The sequence below is a fragment of the Odocoileus virginianus genome, chromosome 1 (genome assembly GCF_023699985.2).
Source record: "Odocoileus virginianus isolate 20LAN1187 ecotype Illinois chromosome 1, Ovbor_1.2, whole genome shotgun sequence".
Classification (NCBI taxonomy): domain Eukaryota; kingdom Metazoa; phylum Chordata; class Mammalia; order Artiodactyla; family Cervidae; genus Odocoileus; species Odocoileus virginianus.
Genome location: NC_069674.1, coordinates 12,273,936 through 12,289,638, shown reverse-complemented (window position 1 = coordinate 12,289,638; position 15,703 = coordinate 12,273,936). Strand labels below are relative to the sequence as shown.

General features: G+C 39.4%; 1 protein-coding gene across 1 annotated transcript; it reads left to right on the top strand.

Annotated features, from left to right (window-relative positions):
- The first annotated feature begins 830 nt into the window (after window positions 1-830).
- TAS2R39 (taste 2 receptor member 39) lies at window positions 831-1,790 on the top strand. The gene has a single exon (XM_020897532.2). The coding sequence runs from the start codon at window positions 831-833 to the stop codon at window positions 1,788-1,790; it is 960 nt and encodes a 319-aa protein (XP_020753191.2).
- The last annotated feature ends 13,913 nt before the right edge of the window (window positions 1,791-15,703 follow it).

Below are 15,703 nucleotides of genomic sequence, written 5' to 3'. Positions count from 1 at the left end.
CTGAGTAGTAAAAAAAAAAAAAAAAAACCAACTCACAGGTAGGGTTTTTTCAACTCAATTATTCTTTCCTTAGGTAATGAGGCCACCACAAAAGACCATCAAGATAAAACGTCACAGTTAAGTCAACCCTGAGTCTGGCCTTTGGTGCACACTAAAGGATCCACACGTGTAGGCAGTATAACATAGTGGGTAGGAACAGGGTCTTCGGGGTCATGTGACTTGGGTTTGCATCCCAGCTCTCTCTCCTTCTCTCTCTTCCTCTTTGACTTTGGACAAGTTAGTTTCCTGACCTGCAAAATGGAGAAAATAAAAGTGCATTCTTCATAGGGCTGTTGCAAGGTTCAAATTTCATAATATATATGAAAGCGTTTGGACAGTGCCTAGCACATAAGAACTAAATATACAGAGAGAGAAATAGATATTTGAAGTTATTATTATTTTCAATCAGTTCCCTGAGGTCACAAGCAAAACAGTTAAACAGGGACTTGGTGAACAGATGGTTGACTTAACCGGAGTTATTAAGAAACACAGCTCTCAATTCTGTGTTAGTGATTTATAAAGGAGAGTCTTCTCAAGTTCTCCCCTGGGCCCCATGATTGAAATAACACACCAGCGCATCCAAAAATAAATGGGAGGGGACAGGAAACAAATCCTTGCATCATTTGCAGCTCCAGATTTAGAATTTTAAAATAAACAAATGATGTAGATTTGGAAATGATGCATCAACTACTTCCTCTTGTGACATGATGAGTGGAAGCTACCACAGACTCGCACATCAAGTGCTAAGGAGACATTTTCCTCCAGACATCGAAGAGGAGCAACCGCTCGGGATGATCCAAGCCTGCAGTTCCTCGGAAAATGATCTGTCACCATCTCTTGTCATTTGGATGTTAATAATTATCGGCACAGAATGCATCCTTGGTATCCTGGCAAATGGGTTCATTGCGGCGATAAACACAGCTGAATGGATTCACAATAAGGTGCTCTCTACCAGTAGCAAGATCCTGCTTTGCCTGGGTGTATCCAGAATAGGTCTACAAAGCTTGATGATGCTAGAACTTACCTTAAGCTCAACATCCCCACAGTTTTACAATGACGACGTCGTGTATCATGCGTTCAGAGGGTGTTTCATGTTCTTAAATCATTGCAGCCTCTGGTTTGCGGCCTGGCTCATCTTCTTCTACTTTGTGAAGGTGGCGGATTTCTCCTACCCCCTCTTCCTCAAGCTGAAGTGGAGAATTTCCGGACTGATGCCCTGGCTTCTGCAGCTTTCAGTGTTTGCTTCCTTGGGCCAGAGCGTGCTCTTCTTCCAAAACATCCACACTATGAACTGCAACAGTATTTTTGCTCCCCGCTCCTTCAACTCCACTCGGAAAAAGTCCTTCGCAGAGGCCACTGTGATCAACCTGGTTCTTTTCCTTAACCTGGGGATCTTCATCCCTCTGGTCATGTTTATCCTGGTGGCCACCCTACTGATCATCTCTCTCAAAAGACACATCTTGCACATGAAAAACAATGCCACTGGCTCCAGGGACCCCAGCATGGAGGCTCACCTGGGGGCCATCAGAGCCATCAGCTACTTTCTCATTCTCTATATTCTCAAAGTACTTGCTCTCTTTCTCTACATGTCCAACTTCTTTGACATCAATAGTCCCTTGAATATTTTGTGCAAAATAATCATGGCTGCCTACCCTGCGGGTCATTCCATTCTAATGATTCAGGACAACCCTGGGCTGAAGAGAGCCTGGAAGAGGCTTCAGGCTCAAGTCCACCTTTATTTTAAAAAGTAGTCTCTAACATTCACACTCAAAGCACCTTTCCCAACCAGCTCCTTTTCCTCATCTAGACTTCTCTCATCCTACCTTCTTTCTTCCCCAGACCTGATCTGATCCTTTCACTCGGTGTGTTTTTGGTATCGGAGGTGAATCTTCATTTATCTCTTTTGTTTCATGGGCACAATTTTAGTGGTGCTTGACAAATTCTTCACTTGAGTCTTCCATTTTTACCCCACCCCCTTTATCTGAAGCAGTGACTGTGGACACTGGCCACACATCAGAATCTCTAGAGGAAATTGTTTTTTAATACCAGTATCTAGGCTGGCCCCAAATCAATCAAGTCAAGGTTTCCGGGGCTGGAACTTGGACAATTTGCTCAGTTCTCCAGGTGATTCTGATGAGCCTGAGTTGATGCAGCCACCAAAATAAAGCAAGGCTTTACAACTTGAATTTCTGGCAACTTCTCTCCTTCCCCATCCACATGTCTTTTAAACAGATACAGATTATTCAGGAAGCTTTCTGAGTAATATCAGGAAATGCATTTTATCTCCATCCTCTAAAAACATAATCTGAGTAATTTGGAATATTTATCAAAATTAATGAACTGTGGTGTTGGAGAAGACTCTTGAGAGTCCCTTGGACTGCAAGGAGATCAAACCAGTCCATCCTAAAGGAGATCAGTCCTGGGTGTTCATTGGAAGGACTGATGCTAAAGCTGAAGCTCCAATACTTTGGCCACCTGATGTAAAGAGCTGACTCATTGGAAAAGACCCTGATGTTAGGAAAGATTGAAGGCAGGAGAAGGGGATTACAGAGGATGAGATGGTTGGATAGCATCACCAACTTGATGGACATGAGTTTGAACAAGCTCCAGGAATTGGTGATGGACAAAGAAGCCTAACATGCTGCAGTCCATGGGGTCACAGAGTCAGATACAACTGAGTGACTGAACTGAACTGAATCAGAATTAATAATACATAAAACATCTTTCAGGGCTGCCCTGGTAGCTCAGTGGTAAAAAAACTCCATCTGCCAATGCAGGAGACCCAGATTCAATCCCTGGGTTGAGAAGATCCCCCAGAGAAAGAAATGGCAACCCACTCCAGTATTTTTGCCTGGGAAATCCCATAGACAGGAGCCTGGCGGGCTATAGTCCATGGGGTCACAAAAGAGACATGACTTAGCAATGAAACAACAAAATAACTTTCAACCTAAAAATTATTTTCTAAGAACTTTCCACACAGATTTGGTCATATACATACAAGTGAAGAAATAATTGCAGGAAGATTATCACTGTAAGACTATTCATCAATGAGAAAAATCATACCTCTGAAAAGGATACACATGCATCTTTAAAATGAGACAGATGACTGTGTCATAAAATGAAAAATCACCAACACATTGTTAAGTTCAAAACGCAAGCAGATATTTTATGATTGCATTTATGTGTTTTAATGGAATATGATGCTTCCTGTACATATATGTATATATAATGTTTCTAGAAGGATGTACCAAAAATGATTTAACATACGATTTCTGAATAGTGACATCGGGTGTCTGGGAAAAATGAAACATTTGCACTCAATTTTAACCTTTTTCCCTTGTTTGAACTACTTGAAACTTGTATGCACTAATTTTAAAATTATATGATCTATGTTGTTTCTTTAATTTCAAGGGCTAATTTCAAGGGTAAAGAATCCGCCTGCAAAGCAGGAGACCCCAGTTCAATTCCTGGGTCAGGAAGATCCACTGGAGAAGGGATAGGCTACCCACTCCAGTATTCTTGGGCTCCCCTGGTGGCTCAGCTGGTAAAGAATCCGCCTGCAATGTGGGAGACCTGGGTTCGACCCCTGGGTTGGAAAGATTCCCCTAGAGAAGGGAACAGCTATCCACTCCAGTATTCTGGCCTGGAGAATTCCATCGACTATATAGTCCAAGGGGTCGCATAGTTGGACAGGACTGAGTGACTTTCACTTTCATTTTAATTACAAAGAGAACTAGGTAAGGGAGAAGCGTTATTTGGGAAAGAACTATGTATCTTAATTGGTTGACTGAACCTCCGTTTATTTTTATTAAAAACACAGATCTCAATAATGATAAACTAAAAATCTCCATTCCTATCACTCCCTCCTATTCTTCATTTTATTAGCTTAAGGGCTCCTCTGGAGAGTCACCAGCTTTCAATCCACAGACATGGCTAGGTTCTCTGTCCTTCTATTGGCCCCTCCTCTTCACTTTCCTTCATATCAGTTTGGATTACTGGTTAATCATACCCACACCCTTAAAAATGTTTTCAGCATTTACAGGTGAAATGAAATGATATCTGAGATTTGCTTTGAGATAATCTAGCAGAGGATAAAGGAGTAGAGAGGTTTAGATGCATCAATGTTGTTAAGTTTTTTCAAACAAGGACTCAGGTGCATGGTGGTTTTTTATACTAGTCTATTTCAAGGTGTGTTTGAAATTTTCCCTAATAGTCTTGTATAAATGAATTATAAAACCTTATTAAGCACTTTTAATTTCCTGGCCCCTGTTTGCCATCATCCCCAGCATGTGGAACAATGGCACATCTAGGTGAACCAGACTGTTTAACACCCCACATTTACTTCTAAGCAGTCTGGTATTGCTTTAGATATCACTGGATAAAGTTACATTTCTACAGATTCATGATCTTCAGCCTCAAATGAATAACATCATTGGGCATTTCCATCTGTATTTCCCTAAAGAGGTCTCCATTAACTACTCACAATGATTAGCTCATTTCTCTTCCTCAGTCCTGAACATCCAGTCTGTCATCTCTCTGTCTTATTTTCATCTGATGAAATTGCCTTTACATTTTTTTTTGATAGAAGGAAGTCATTAGGAAGTCATTCCTTCACCTTCCCCTTAGCAAATCTATAGAACTACAAATTTTCTCCTGCATTCCTAATGTTTCAAAAGAAAGAATGTCCTTTTGTGAACATAGATACAGAGAACAAATTGGTGGTTGCATGAAATGGGGACGGTAGGCTGAGAAAAATGGGTGAACTGGGGTTTTTTTAAGTTTAAATAAAATTTAAAATTCTTTAAATAAATAAATCCAGGCAAAAAGAGATAATACAAGCAGATTATAATCATGAATTTGTATGTGGTACTCAAAATTCTGAGCTATTTTTCGATGTCCAATTTCAAAATATACGTGTTGAACACATGAGTACATTTCTGTTCAACATATAATTAGTAGTGAAATTTCACAGTTGGAGAACATGTATATCTTCAGCTTTTACAGACAACACTCCCAAACTGTTTCCCAATAAAGTTCATTGCATTTTCTTACACAGTGAACCACTACATAGTACTGGAAGAAATTCAGATAAATCACAAAAATGAAATCTCATAAACACAGATGCAAAAGAGGATAGATGTTACAGCGCATTTTTAACAATGTAAGCACTACCGAAACTACTCTTCGAAATTTTAAGACAAGATATGTGGGGTGGCTATTGTCTGGAAAGAAGTAAAGGAGGACTTCTGGGTGCTAATACTAGGGTAATATTTTGTTTCATGATCTGGGTGCAATTTACATATTTTCAGCTTGTGAAAATTAATTTGGGGGCACTAATTCTGTGGAAGGACTGATGTTGAAGCTGAAACTCCAATACTTTGGCCACCTGACACAAAGAGCTGACTCATTTGAAAAGACCCTGATGCTGGGAAAGATTGAAGGCAAGAGGAGAAGGGGACAACAGAGGATGAGATGGTTGGATGGCATCACCAACTCAATGGACATGAGTTTGGGTAGACTCCGGAGTTGGGATGGACAGGGAGACCTGGCATGCTGCGGACTATGGGGTCGCAGAGTCGGACACAACTGAGCAACTGAACTGAACTGAACTGAATACTATGGTAATATTTTGTTTCATGATCTGGGTGCAAGTTACATATTTTTAGTTGTGAAAATTACTTATTTTCAGTTTGAGTTACAATGCAGCTTCAATAAAGAGTTTAAAAAATTAAGTGGCTGTAAATGTATATGTGTATTTGTATATAAACACTTCAATTAAAAGTTTTTTTAAAATCCTAAACAAAAAAATTTTAAAAATAAACAGGATATGGGAGAAGGTGAGGGTGGGATGTTTCAAGAGAACAGCATTGAAACATGTATATTATCAAGGGTGAAACAGATCACCAGTCCAGGCTGGATGCATGAGACAAGTGCTTGGGCCTGGTGCACTGGGAAGACCCAGAGGGATCGGGTAGAGAGGGAGGTGGGAGCGGGGATCGGGATGGGGAATACATGTAACTCCATGGCTAATTCATGTCAATGTATGACAAAACCCACTACAATATTGTAAAGCAATTAGCCTCCAACTAATAAAAATAAATGAAAAAAAAAAGAAAATGAAACTTTCTTCTGAAGCTAGTAAAATAGATAGAAAGCAGAGTGACTCTGGATTCATTGTAATTTAATGCTCTGTTTTTGCATGGGGTGGGATCACCCTGCATGCCACTGAGTACCCCACACTTTGAGACCACCATCTTATCATGCATTATCCTAGATTAGGTGTTATACTTTGGCATGCATTTTAATATCTCTACTAGTTAATAAACTCCCTTATGATAGGACTACTTCTAAAAAAAATAAAATAAAATAAACAGGATGAATGAGATGTGGTAGTTGTAGTAGTATTAGAACAGTTAGATCAATTAAATCATTAGACCTAGCCATGAAGGGTCTGTGTGAGTAAACAATATTTAAAAAATAAACAATTTTTAAAATTATAAACCCACGGATTTAGAAAAACGATTACAAAATAAATCTAAGCAAACCAAAAGGAAAGCACAATTTATAAACAGAACTCATTAAATGTTTATTTCATGAAAGATCAAAAGGGGAGGATTATAAATGAATATAGGAATTGGTTCACTGAGAAAAAGAACAAAATTAGTAGTGTTAACTTTAGTTGAGACAGGCATAAACACAAAAAAATTTTTAAAAAGGAAAAGTTACCACAAATTGGAAAAACTGCAATATGCTCAAGAATCTGTCTTGTTCAACTTTAACAAGAGTTTGAAAACCAGGTTAAGATAGATGTTTCTAGAAAACCTGTAGGTTACTAAAATTGACTCCAACAGAGGTAGAAAATACAAACAGAATTAGTCATTGTAGTTGAACAACAGAAAGTAGTCAAGACCACTGCCTCAAAGCACTAAGAATAGTTTCCACAAGGGAATTTTAAAAGCAGACTTTTTAAAAGCAGATAATGTTAAGGCTATGTAATTTTTTCACAGCATAAACATTAAAAGAATCTTCCAAATTTGTTTCATAAAATCAATATAATTTTGATATCAAAGCAATAAAAATTGTCAGAAGACTACAGACCAACCTCACTTACCAATTTATCAAAGACTTAATATTTAAAAAAATTAAATACTAGAAGAAAAGCTTGGAGACTTCAAAATTAACTTTGGAGTTGGGGAAGACCTTTTTAAAAACAATAAAAGAAAAATAAACCAGAAAAGTTTATTAAACCTGATTACATACAATGAAAAGATTCTATATGGCAAAACATACCACAAGCAAAGTCAAAGACAAATAAACTAGAAAATAATATTTCTTGCTCACATCCTAAAAGAGGGTAATTTTGCAATTTTTTAAAGTTTTTTTTATTTTTAAATGGAGGATAATTGCTTTACAATATTGTGTTAGTTTCTGCTATACATTAACATGAATCAGCCTTAGGTATACATATGTCCCCTCCCTCTAGAACCTCCCTTTCCCCTCCCACCACACCCCACCCCTCTAGGTTTTCACAGAGCACCTACATCATACAGCAAATTCCCATTGGCTAGCTATTTTGCATATGGTAATATATATGTTTCAATGTTACTTTTTCAATTAGACATTAATAATCTTTGTGGAAAAAAAAAAAAAGAATCTTTGTGGGAGGTGGGGCTTATTTTGTTTTGGTTTGCTTTGCAGTCAACATTACATGTCTTGTGAGATCTCAGTTTCCCAACCAGAGGTTGAACCTAGGCCGTGATAGTAAAAGCCCAGAATCCTAATGACTAAGCTACCAAGGAATGCCCTAATTTTGCTAATATATAAAGACCTCATACAAATCAATAAGACCAATTACTAAATTCAAACATTGGGAAAGAATATGAACTGGAAGCTACAGAAAATAAAATAAACATAGCTCTTTAAAAATTAAAAGCTGATTAATGCACAAAAGATTGGTTCAAAATTGGGAAAGGAGTACATCAAGGCTGTATATTGCCACCTTGCTTATTTAACTTATATGCAGAGAACATCATGCAAAATGCTGGACTGGATGAAGCACAAGCTGGAATCAAGATTGCCGGGAGAAATATCAATAACCTCAGACATGTAGATGATACCACCCTTATGGCAGAAAGTGAAGAGAAACTAAAAAGCCTCTTGATGAAAGTGAAAGAGGAGAGTGAAAAAGTTGGCTTAAAGCTCAACATTCAAAAAACAAAGATCATGTCATCGGGTCCTATCACTTCATAGCAAAGAGACAGAGAAACAACGGAAACAGTGACAAACTTTATTTTCTTGGGCTCCAGAACCACTGTAGATGAGACAGCCGCCATGAAATTAAAAGATGCTTGCTCCTTGTGAGACAGCTAACTCTTAGGTAGGTTGATAAGGAGACCAAGGCGCTTGAGGAGGAGAAAGGGATGAACAGTTTTTTTCTACATTGCTTTGTCTTAATCACATAAGACATTTTTTCTTAAACTGAGTTGTTATGACTACAATCTTTAAGACTAACTAAAAAGCTGACTTAAAACTCAACAAAGATCATGGCATCCAGTCCCACCATTTCATGGCAACTAGATGGAGAAACAATGAAAACAGTGACAGACTTTCTTTTCTTGGGCTCCAAAATCACTGCAGTGGTGACTGCTGCCATGAAATTAAAAGACACTTGCTGGTTGGAAAAAAAGCTACGACAAACCTAGACAGCATATTAAAAAGCAGACATTCTTTTGCCGAAAAGGTCCATATAGTCAAATGAAAGTGAGAGTGAAAATCACTCAGTCATGTTTGACTCTTGGCCACCCCATAGACTGTAGTCCACCAGGCTCCTCTGTCCATGGAATTCTCCAGGCCAGAATATTGGCCTGGGTAGCCATTCCCTTCTCCAGGGGATCTTGCCAACACAGGGATCAAACCCAGGTCTCCTGCACTGCAGGTGGATTCTTTACCATCTGAGCCACAGCTATGGTTCTTCCAGTAGACATGCATGGATGTAAGAGTTGGGCCATAAAGAAGGCTGAGCACCAAAGAACTGATGCTCTTGAGCTGTGGTGTTGGAGAAGACTCTTGAGAGTCCTTGAATAGCAAGGAGATCAAACCAGTCAATCCTAAAGGAAATCAATCCTGAATATTCATTGGAAGGACTGAAGCTGAAACTGAAGCTCCAATACTTTGACCACCTGATTCAAAGAGCTGACTCATTAGAAAAGACCCTGGTGCTGGGAAAGATTGAAGGCCGGAGGAGAAGGGGATTACAGAGGATAAGATGGTTGGATGGCATCACTGACTCAATCCACTTGAATTTGAGCAAATTCCGGTAAATGGTGAAGAACAGGGAAAGCCCGGCGTGCAGCAGTTCATGAGGTCACAAAGAGTCAGACATGACTGAGCAACTGAACAACAAGGCACAAAGGTTTAGAAATAAAAACTGTAAATCACTCATTATCCTTCAACCCAGAGACAACTTTTGCTAATATTTTTAAATGTATGTATGTGTAGTTGAACAAAATTGGATTTATACTGAATATACATTTTAATACACTGTCTAGGCTTGTCATAGCTTTTCTTCCAAGAAGCAAAGGTCTTTTAATTTCATGGCCACAGTCACCATCCACAGTGCTTTTGGAGTCCAAGAAAATAAAGCCTGTTATTTTTTCCATTTCCCCCATCTATTTGCCATGAAGTGATGGGACCAGGTGTCATGATCTTAGTTTTCTGAATGTCAAGTTTTAAGCTTTATCAAGACTGTTTAGTTCCTCTTGACTTTCTGCCATTAAAGTGGTATCATCTGCAAGTCTGAGGTTGTTGATATTTTTCCTGGCAATCTTGATTCCAGCTTGTGACTCATCCAGCCTGGCATTTCTTACGTCTCATCTCTTATGTCTCCTGCACTGGTAGGCAGGTTCTTCACCACTACCTCCTCAGGGCTTCCCTGGTAGCTCAGTGGATAAAGAAACTGCCTGCAATGCAGGAGACCCGGGTTCAATCCCTGGGTCAGGAAGATCCGCTGGAGAAGGAAATGGCAACCCACTCCAGTGTTCTTGCCTGGAGAACACCATGGACAGAGGAGCCAGGCGGGCTACATACAGTCCATGGGGTTGCAAGAGTCGGACATGACTGAGTAACTAAACCACCACACCACATCACCACCTGCGAAGCCCTAGGTGGTGTTTGCTTATGTGAGTGAAAAATACTGCCTGGCATATCAGTAAACAAAGAATGTTGCAGCCCACAAGCCATCACGTTATGGTCACCCCAATGGTGAGCCCTAAGGGGACTCAGGATGGAAACACGAAGTCCACCATCAAACCATTAGACACTGCAACCATCGTCTAACAATGCACCCTGAGAAAACTCAGGCTGAGGAAGCACAGGATGCTGGCCCCAGATAGCTGACGTACATGTCAGAAGAATGATTTCAGTGAACCCAGACTCCTGCATATTCATAGAAAAGTGTTAAACTTCGTAACTTGAGATATCTGTTTTTCTTCAACTAACAGTAATCTTTTGATGTTCTGACCTGTTTTTGTTGCAAGCACTGCTAAATTCCCTGGCTCCCTCACCATCTCTTAGAAGCAGTCTTTCCAAGTTAAGCTGTGTCCCAGGCTTAAGTCTTCAGTGTTGCTGCTGAATAAAACATAACTCTCAACTTTTATTTATTTTCTTAAAGTTTTTTAAAAAATAATTTTATTTATTTACTTATTTATTGGCTGTGCTGGGTCTTCGTTGCTGAGTGGGCTTTTCTGTAGTTGCAGTGAGCGGAGGCTACTCTCTAGCTGCAGTGCATGGGTTTCTCATTGCAGTGGCTTCTCCTGTTGCTAACAGGCTTCTCCTGTTCTCATCTTCAGTAGCTGTGGTTCCCAGGCTCTAGAGTGCTGGATCAATAGTTGTAGTGCCCAGGCTTAGTTGCTCTGTAGTGAGAGAGTCAATTCCTAGGTAGGTTGATAAGAAGTGTGGGGACCCCGAGGAGGAGAAGGGGTCTGGGGCTCTTGAGGAGGAGATAGGGGTCTGGAGTTGTCAAGAAGAAAAGGACAAATTTTTTTTTTCCTTTAAGCCCAGAGCTGATGATTATACAACAAAGCAACTCAGCTTAAACCCTGTACTAAGGATTATACAACAACAATGTATCCTGCTGAGGACATGTTTCTCCTTCTTGAGAACCTTCTGACTAATCCTATCATCTTAAAATGTACATTATGGGAGTGGGTCTGGTGAGACCTTTCTATTGTTAGTTCTAATCTTGTTAATTTAAGATGCATGTTGTAGGAATGGGTCTCATAAAAGTATATAAGGCCTTGATAAAACTAGCGAGGGGGGCACTCTCCCCCTTCTGATGTCTGTGTCAGAAGCTTCCTCTGTCCCTCTTCTTACTTTAATAAAACTCTGCTACACAAAAGCTCTTGAGTGATCAAGCCTGGCCCCTGGTCCCAAAGCTAAATCTTCTTCGGGGATCATGAATCTGACACCGTTTACTGTAAGCTATCAGCAGCACATGGGATCTTCCAGGACCTGGGATCGAACCTGTGTCTCTTGCATTGGAGGGCAGATTCTTTACCACTGAGCCACTGAGGAAGCCCACCTCTCATCTTCTAGGCTATGGATTTTTTTCAGTTGACACTTATAAATCTAAAGTGGAAAACATCTCTCTGAATGCTTTCTTTTTTATATACAAAAAAAAAAAGTTTCTAATTTACCATCACTGTTAATATGACAAGCCCTGGAAAGTTAGCTTTCATTTCCAGAACATTTGTGACAAAGGATCGTGCCCCATTTTGTGTGCTCTTTTTTAACAGAAAGAATTTCTTTTACTCAGCACTGGAGCAAGGGTAACTTACAGTCTAGTTGAAAAAGACAGACAGAGATACATGTAAAAAACTAGAGATGAAAAAATCAACTGAAAACAAAATCTGAGGAAACAGTAATTAAGAGTGCTCAAAGAAGAAAACTCGGTTGAATTTTTTTTTAATTGGATTAGTTAGCAACAATAGTAGCAACAATGACAACAAAATACCCACAAGTGTGGAAAGTGTAGTGAATGGTAAAAATAGCCTGTTTATCCTTGATCAAACAGTTAACCATTCTAAATTTTAACTTCGGGAAAATCCTTGGAGAAGGAAATGGCTACCCACTCCAGTATTCTTGCCTGAGAAATCCCATGGACAGAGGAGCCTGGTGGGCTACAGTCCATGGGATCATAGAGTTGGACATGATTGAGCAACTAAACAAGGCAAGGGATCTATAAAATAAGAGGGATAATAATGCTGATTTTACAAGGGAGTCCAGAACAATAATAAGATAATTTATACATTGTAAATGAATGATACAAGACAGCCATTTTGTTGTTTTTTTATAAAGCCATATCTGGGGTTGCAACTAAATTGAATCACCAGTCTCCAGAGTTTCCAAGATAAATTCACCAAATAAATCTTATTCCACCTTCTCTTTCTATTTTGCAAAGAACTAGGTTAAATTACTTCTGAAATAGAGGCACTACTTCTTTTTCATGTCAGGTTAAAGCAGAGGCTTTTCCCAAGGGTCCCATTTTCTGAACTTCAACAGCCATGGACGTGTAAGAGAAAAATAAAAGTAAAGAGCAAAATCAATAAAGACCTTGAAACTCTCAAGCCATTAAAGAAATGCTACAGATCACTCAAATCTATTCAGAGCAGGTCTGAACTTTAGACTGAGTCATTGCTCTTGACCTAGAAAGGAAAGAGTCACTATCCAGAGAGAAAAAAGGGTGACCTACCCTCCCCCAATTCATAACTAGTCCAGAGGACCATCTATAAACATGGACACCTCAGGGGTATCCTCACTGGGCTGAAGACTTGGCTGCACTGGCCAGCATTTCTCACACGTGCCATCCCTAAAAGCTATTAATAAGTAACACGACTTTTTGTTGACACCATGAAAGTGTCCAGGAAGGAACATGACTGGGCCATGTTACTCTCAGTTAGACGTAATCCTCCCCTTTTTTCCTTTCAGAAGTAGCTCCTGCGAAGTCTTTCATCCTCTTATTCCATTCTTGACAAACGGTTCCTAACCCTGACTCACATTTGTCATCATTGAAAATTCTTTCACTGAATGTCTTTGTTATATCCATCAATTGTTTCCTAGATCCCATGTCTTACTCTTTTTCTAATTGAAATATATTTGACATATAACATTGTGTCAACTTAAGATGTACATGTTAACTTGATACATTTACATATTGTAATATTATTGCCATTGTAGTAATAATTAACACATCTTTCGTGTTACGTAATTATTCTTTTGTTAGCAGCTGGACTCATTAAATTCTAGTCTCTTCATAAGATTAATGATTATGATACAAAATTGTCTATATTCGCTATACTGGGCATTAGATCTCTAGGGTTTATTTACGACTCGTAAGTTTGTACCCTTAAACAATATCTGTTCAATTCCCCTAACTCCCAATCACACATTCTCAAGTCACTTCCTTAGAAAGCTGACCACAAAAAAGTGAATTCTCTCAATCCTTGAATGGTTGGAAATGTTTCGGGCTGGTGTTTTTTTTTGGGGGGGGGGGTTACACTTTTGTTTGTTTGTTGCCCTCACTCTTGATTGGTAGTTTGATTAATTCTAAGCCTAAAATTATGTTCCCTAAGTACTTGGAAGAAATTTCATAATCTGTGAGCATTCATTGTTACTAACTGGAAACCAGGCAATATGTGCCTTTGTCCTTTATTTTCTTTCTCTAGAAGTTTTTAGGCTCTTCTTCTTGTCCTGAGAGACTTGGTGGCAGGGCACTACATCTGGATTTAACAGAAAGCAACCATATAATGACTAACATAACACAAACTCTAGAGGCTAGAGAAAACATCCCAGGAAGTGATTAAAAAGCTTGGCTTCTTCTAGCTTCTCCAATCCACCCTTATCACATTGTTGAACCTCCCATTCGTGGTCACAAGGATGGCTACGAGACACTGAGTTATCACCTCTACATTATAGGCAAAACTGGGTATGTGGACACCCTCACCCAGGAAATCTGCAGAAGAAATTATTTTTAACTGTGCGTGCTTTTACTCTAAAGAAAACCAGAGAACTTCTAATGAGAAAGAGGAGAGAATGATCCTGGCTTGCTGCTGCTGCTGCTAAGTCGCTTCAGTCTTGTCCGACTCTGTGCGACCCCATAGGGTCCTGCAGCCTACCAGGTCCCTCCATCCTTGGGATTCTCCAGGCAAGAACACTGGAGTGAGTTACCATTGCTTTCTTCTGAGCCTGGCTTAGGCAGTATCAAATGTTCCATTTGGCGAAAATTATGGAAGACCCAATACAGGGCTTGTCAATCAAGACACCATGTCTTTGATCAGTACTAAGAAACCTTCTATTTTTAAAAAATAATTGCTTCCTCTCCATTTTCTCTAATCTTGCTCCTGAAATTCCATTCAGTCAGATTATAGACCTCCTGGATTAAACATCTGTGTTTCTTTACCTTTTCTGTTCTCATTTTTATCACTGATTTTTGCTCTGCTTTCAGAGGAATCACCTTGACTTCATCTTATTTTTACTGAAGTCATATACTAACTGAATGCAATTTTAAATCACATTGTTAATTTCTAAAAGTTTATTTTCATGTTCAATAGCATTATCTTCTTATTTTATGGATACTATATTTTCTCTGCCTTCTCTGAGGATAGAAGTTTGAATTTTTAGGTGTTCTTTGATCTTTATTGCTTCAGGGCTCATTTGCTCTGAGACTTTATCTTGGTCTTCTCATTCAAGCTGTGGATTTTGCTATTTCTGATCATTCTTGATTGCTAATTCAAGAGGGAAAATGAAAGGCTGTTTTGCATAAGAAGTGTTATTCCCCAGGACAGTCTCCTGAATAGAAATGCTGACGGAGAGCTCTGCTTTGTAACTGGGTCATCCATCCAGTTCATCAGAATTGGCTTCTGACAAGTGGCTTTTCTTTGGGGTATGAGAGGGAGGAATCTGACATCAGCCTGGAACTCTAAAATATCATAGTAAGAAGGGATTTAATCTATGTGCCAACACCAGCACTAGAAGCTCAGGTTCTGAGAAATGTATTCCATTTGTCTAGAAAATAATTGTCAGCATGGGGGCTGCCAATAGTTCTGCAGGCAGCGGTAGGGAAAGGCTGGAAGGGAGCACTGAAGCAGCTACCTGGCTGACAAAATTTTAATGATACCTCTGGTGTGCACCGTGCCTCGCTATCCAAAGCTGGGAACCCACATCCAGGGCTCTGGATGTGGCAGGATGGTCAGCCACCACATCCCCAGAGGTCCACCATGTTCAAATTCTGAGCATTCTCTCCCCATTTTGCCTACAGTATCTTTTCACTGATGATCCACATCCAAGAAACAGGATGAAATCTCTAGTCGGCCATCCCCACTCCTCTCTCTTCAAGGATCTCCCCCCAAATGAAGTCTCAAAAGGAAGTGGGGAGGGGCAAATGCATCTGTTTGATCTAATATTTAAAATTGGAAACCTTCAACAAGTGTTTTTATTATACAAGAACCTCAAAGCATACTTCAGCAGTTTAAGCTTTGATGTCTACAGTATATTATCATGGACAATCTTGTATTGCCCAAATCTTCATTTTGGATCATAAAATGCCTCAAACTTGTTTTCTACATGAAATTTCTAAGGACATTTTTGAACTGGAGCACTAAGTCCATTG

Coding starts and splice junctions, on each gene's coding strand:
- TAS2R39 (XM_020897532.2), top strand. CDS start 831: ATGATCCAAGCCTGCAGTTCCTCGGAAAATGATCTGTCACCATCTCTT.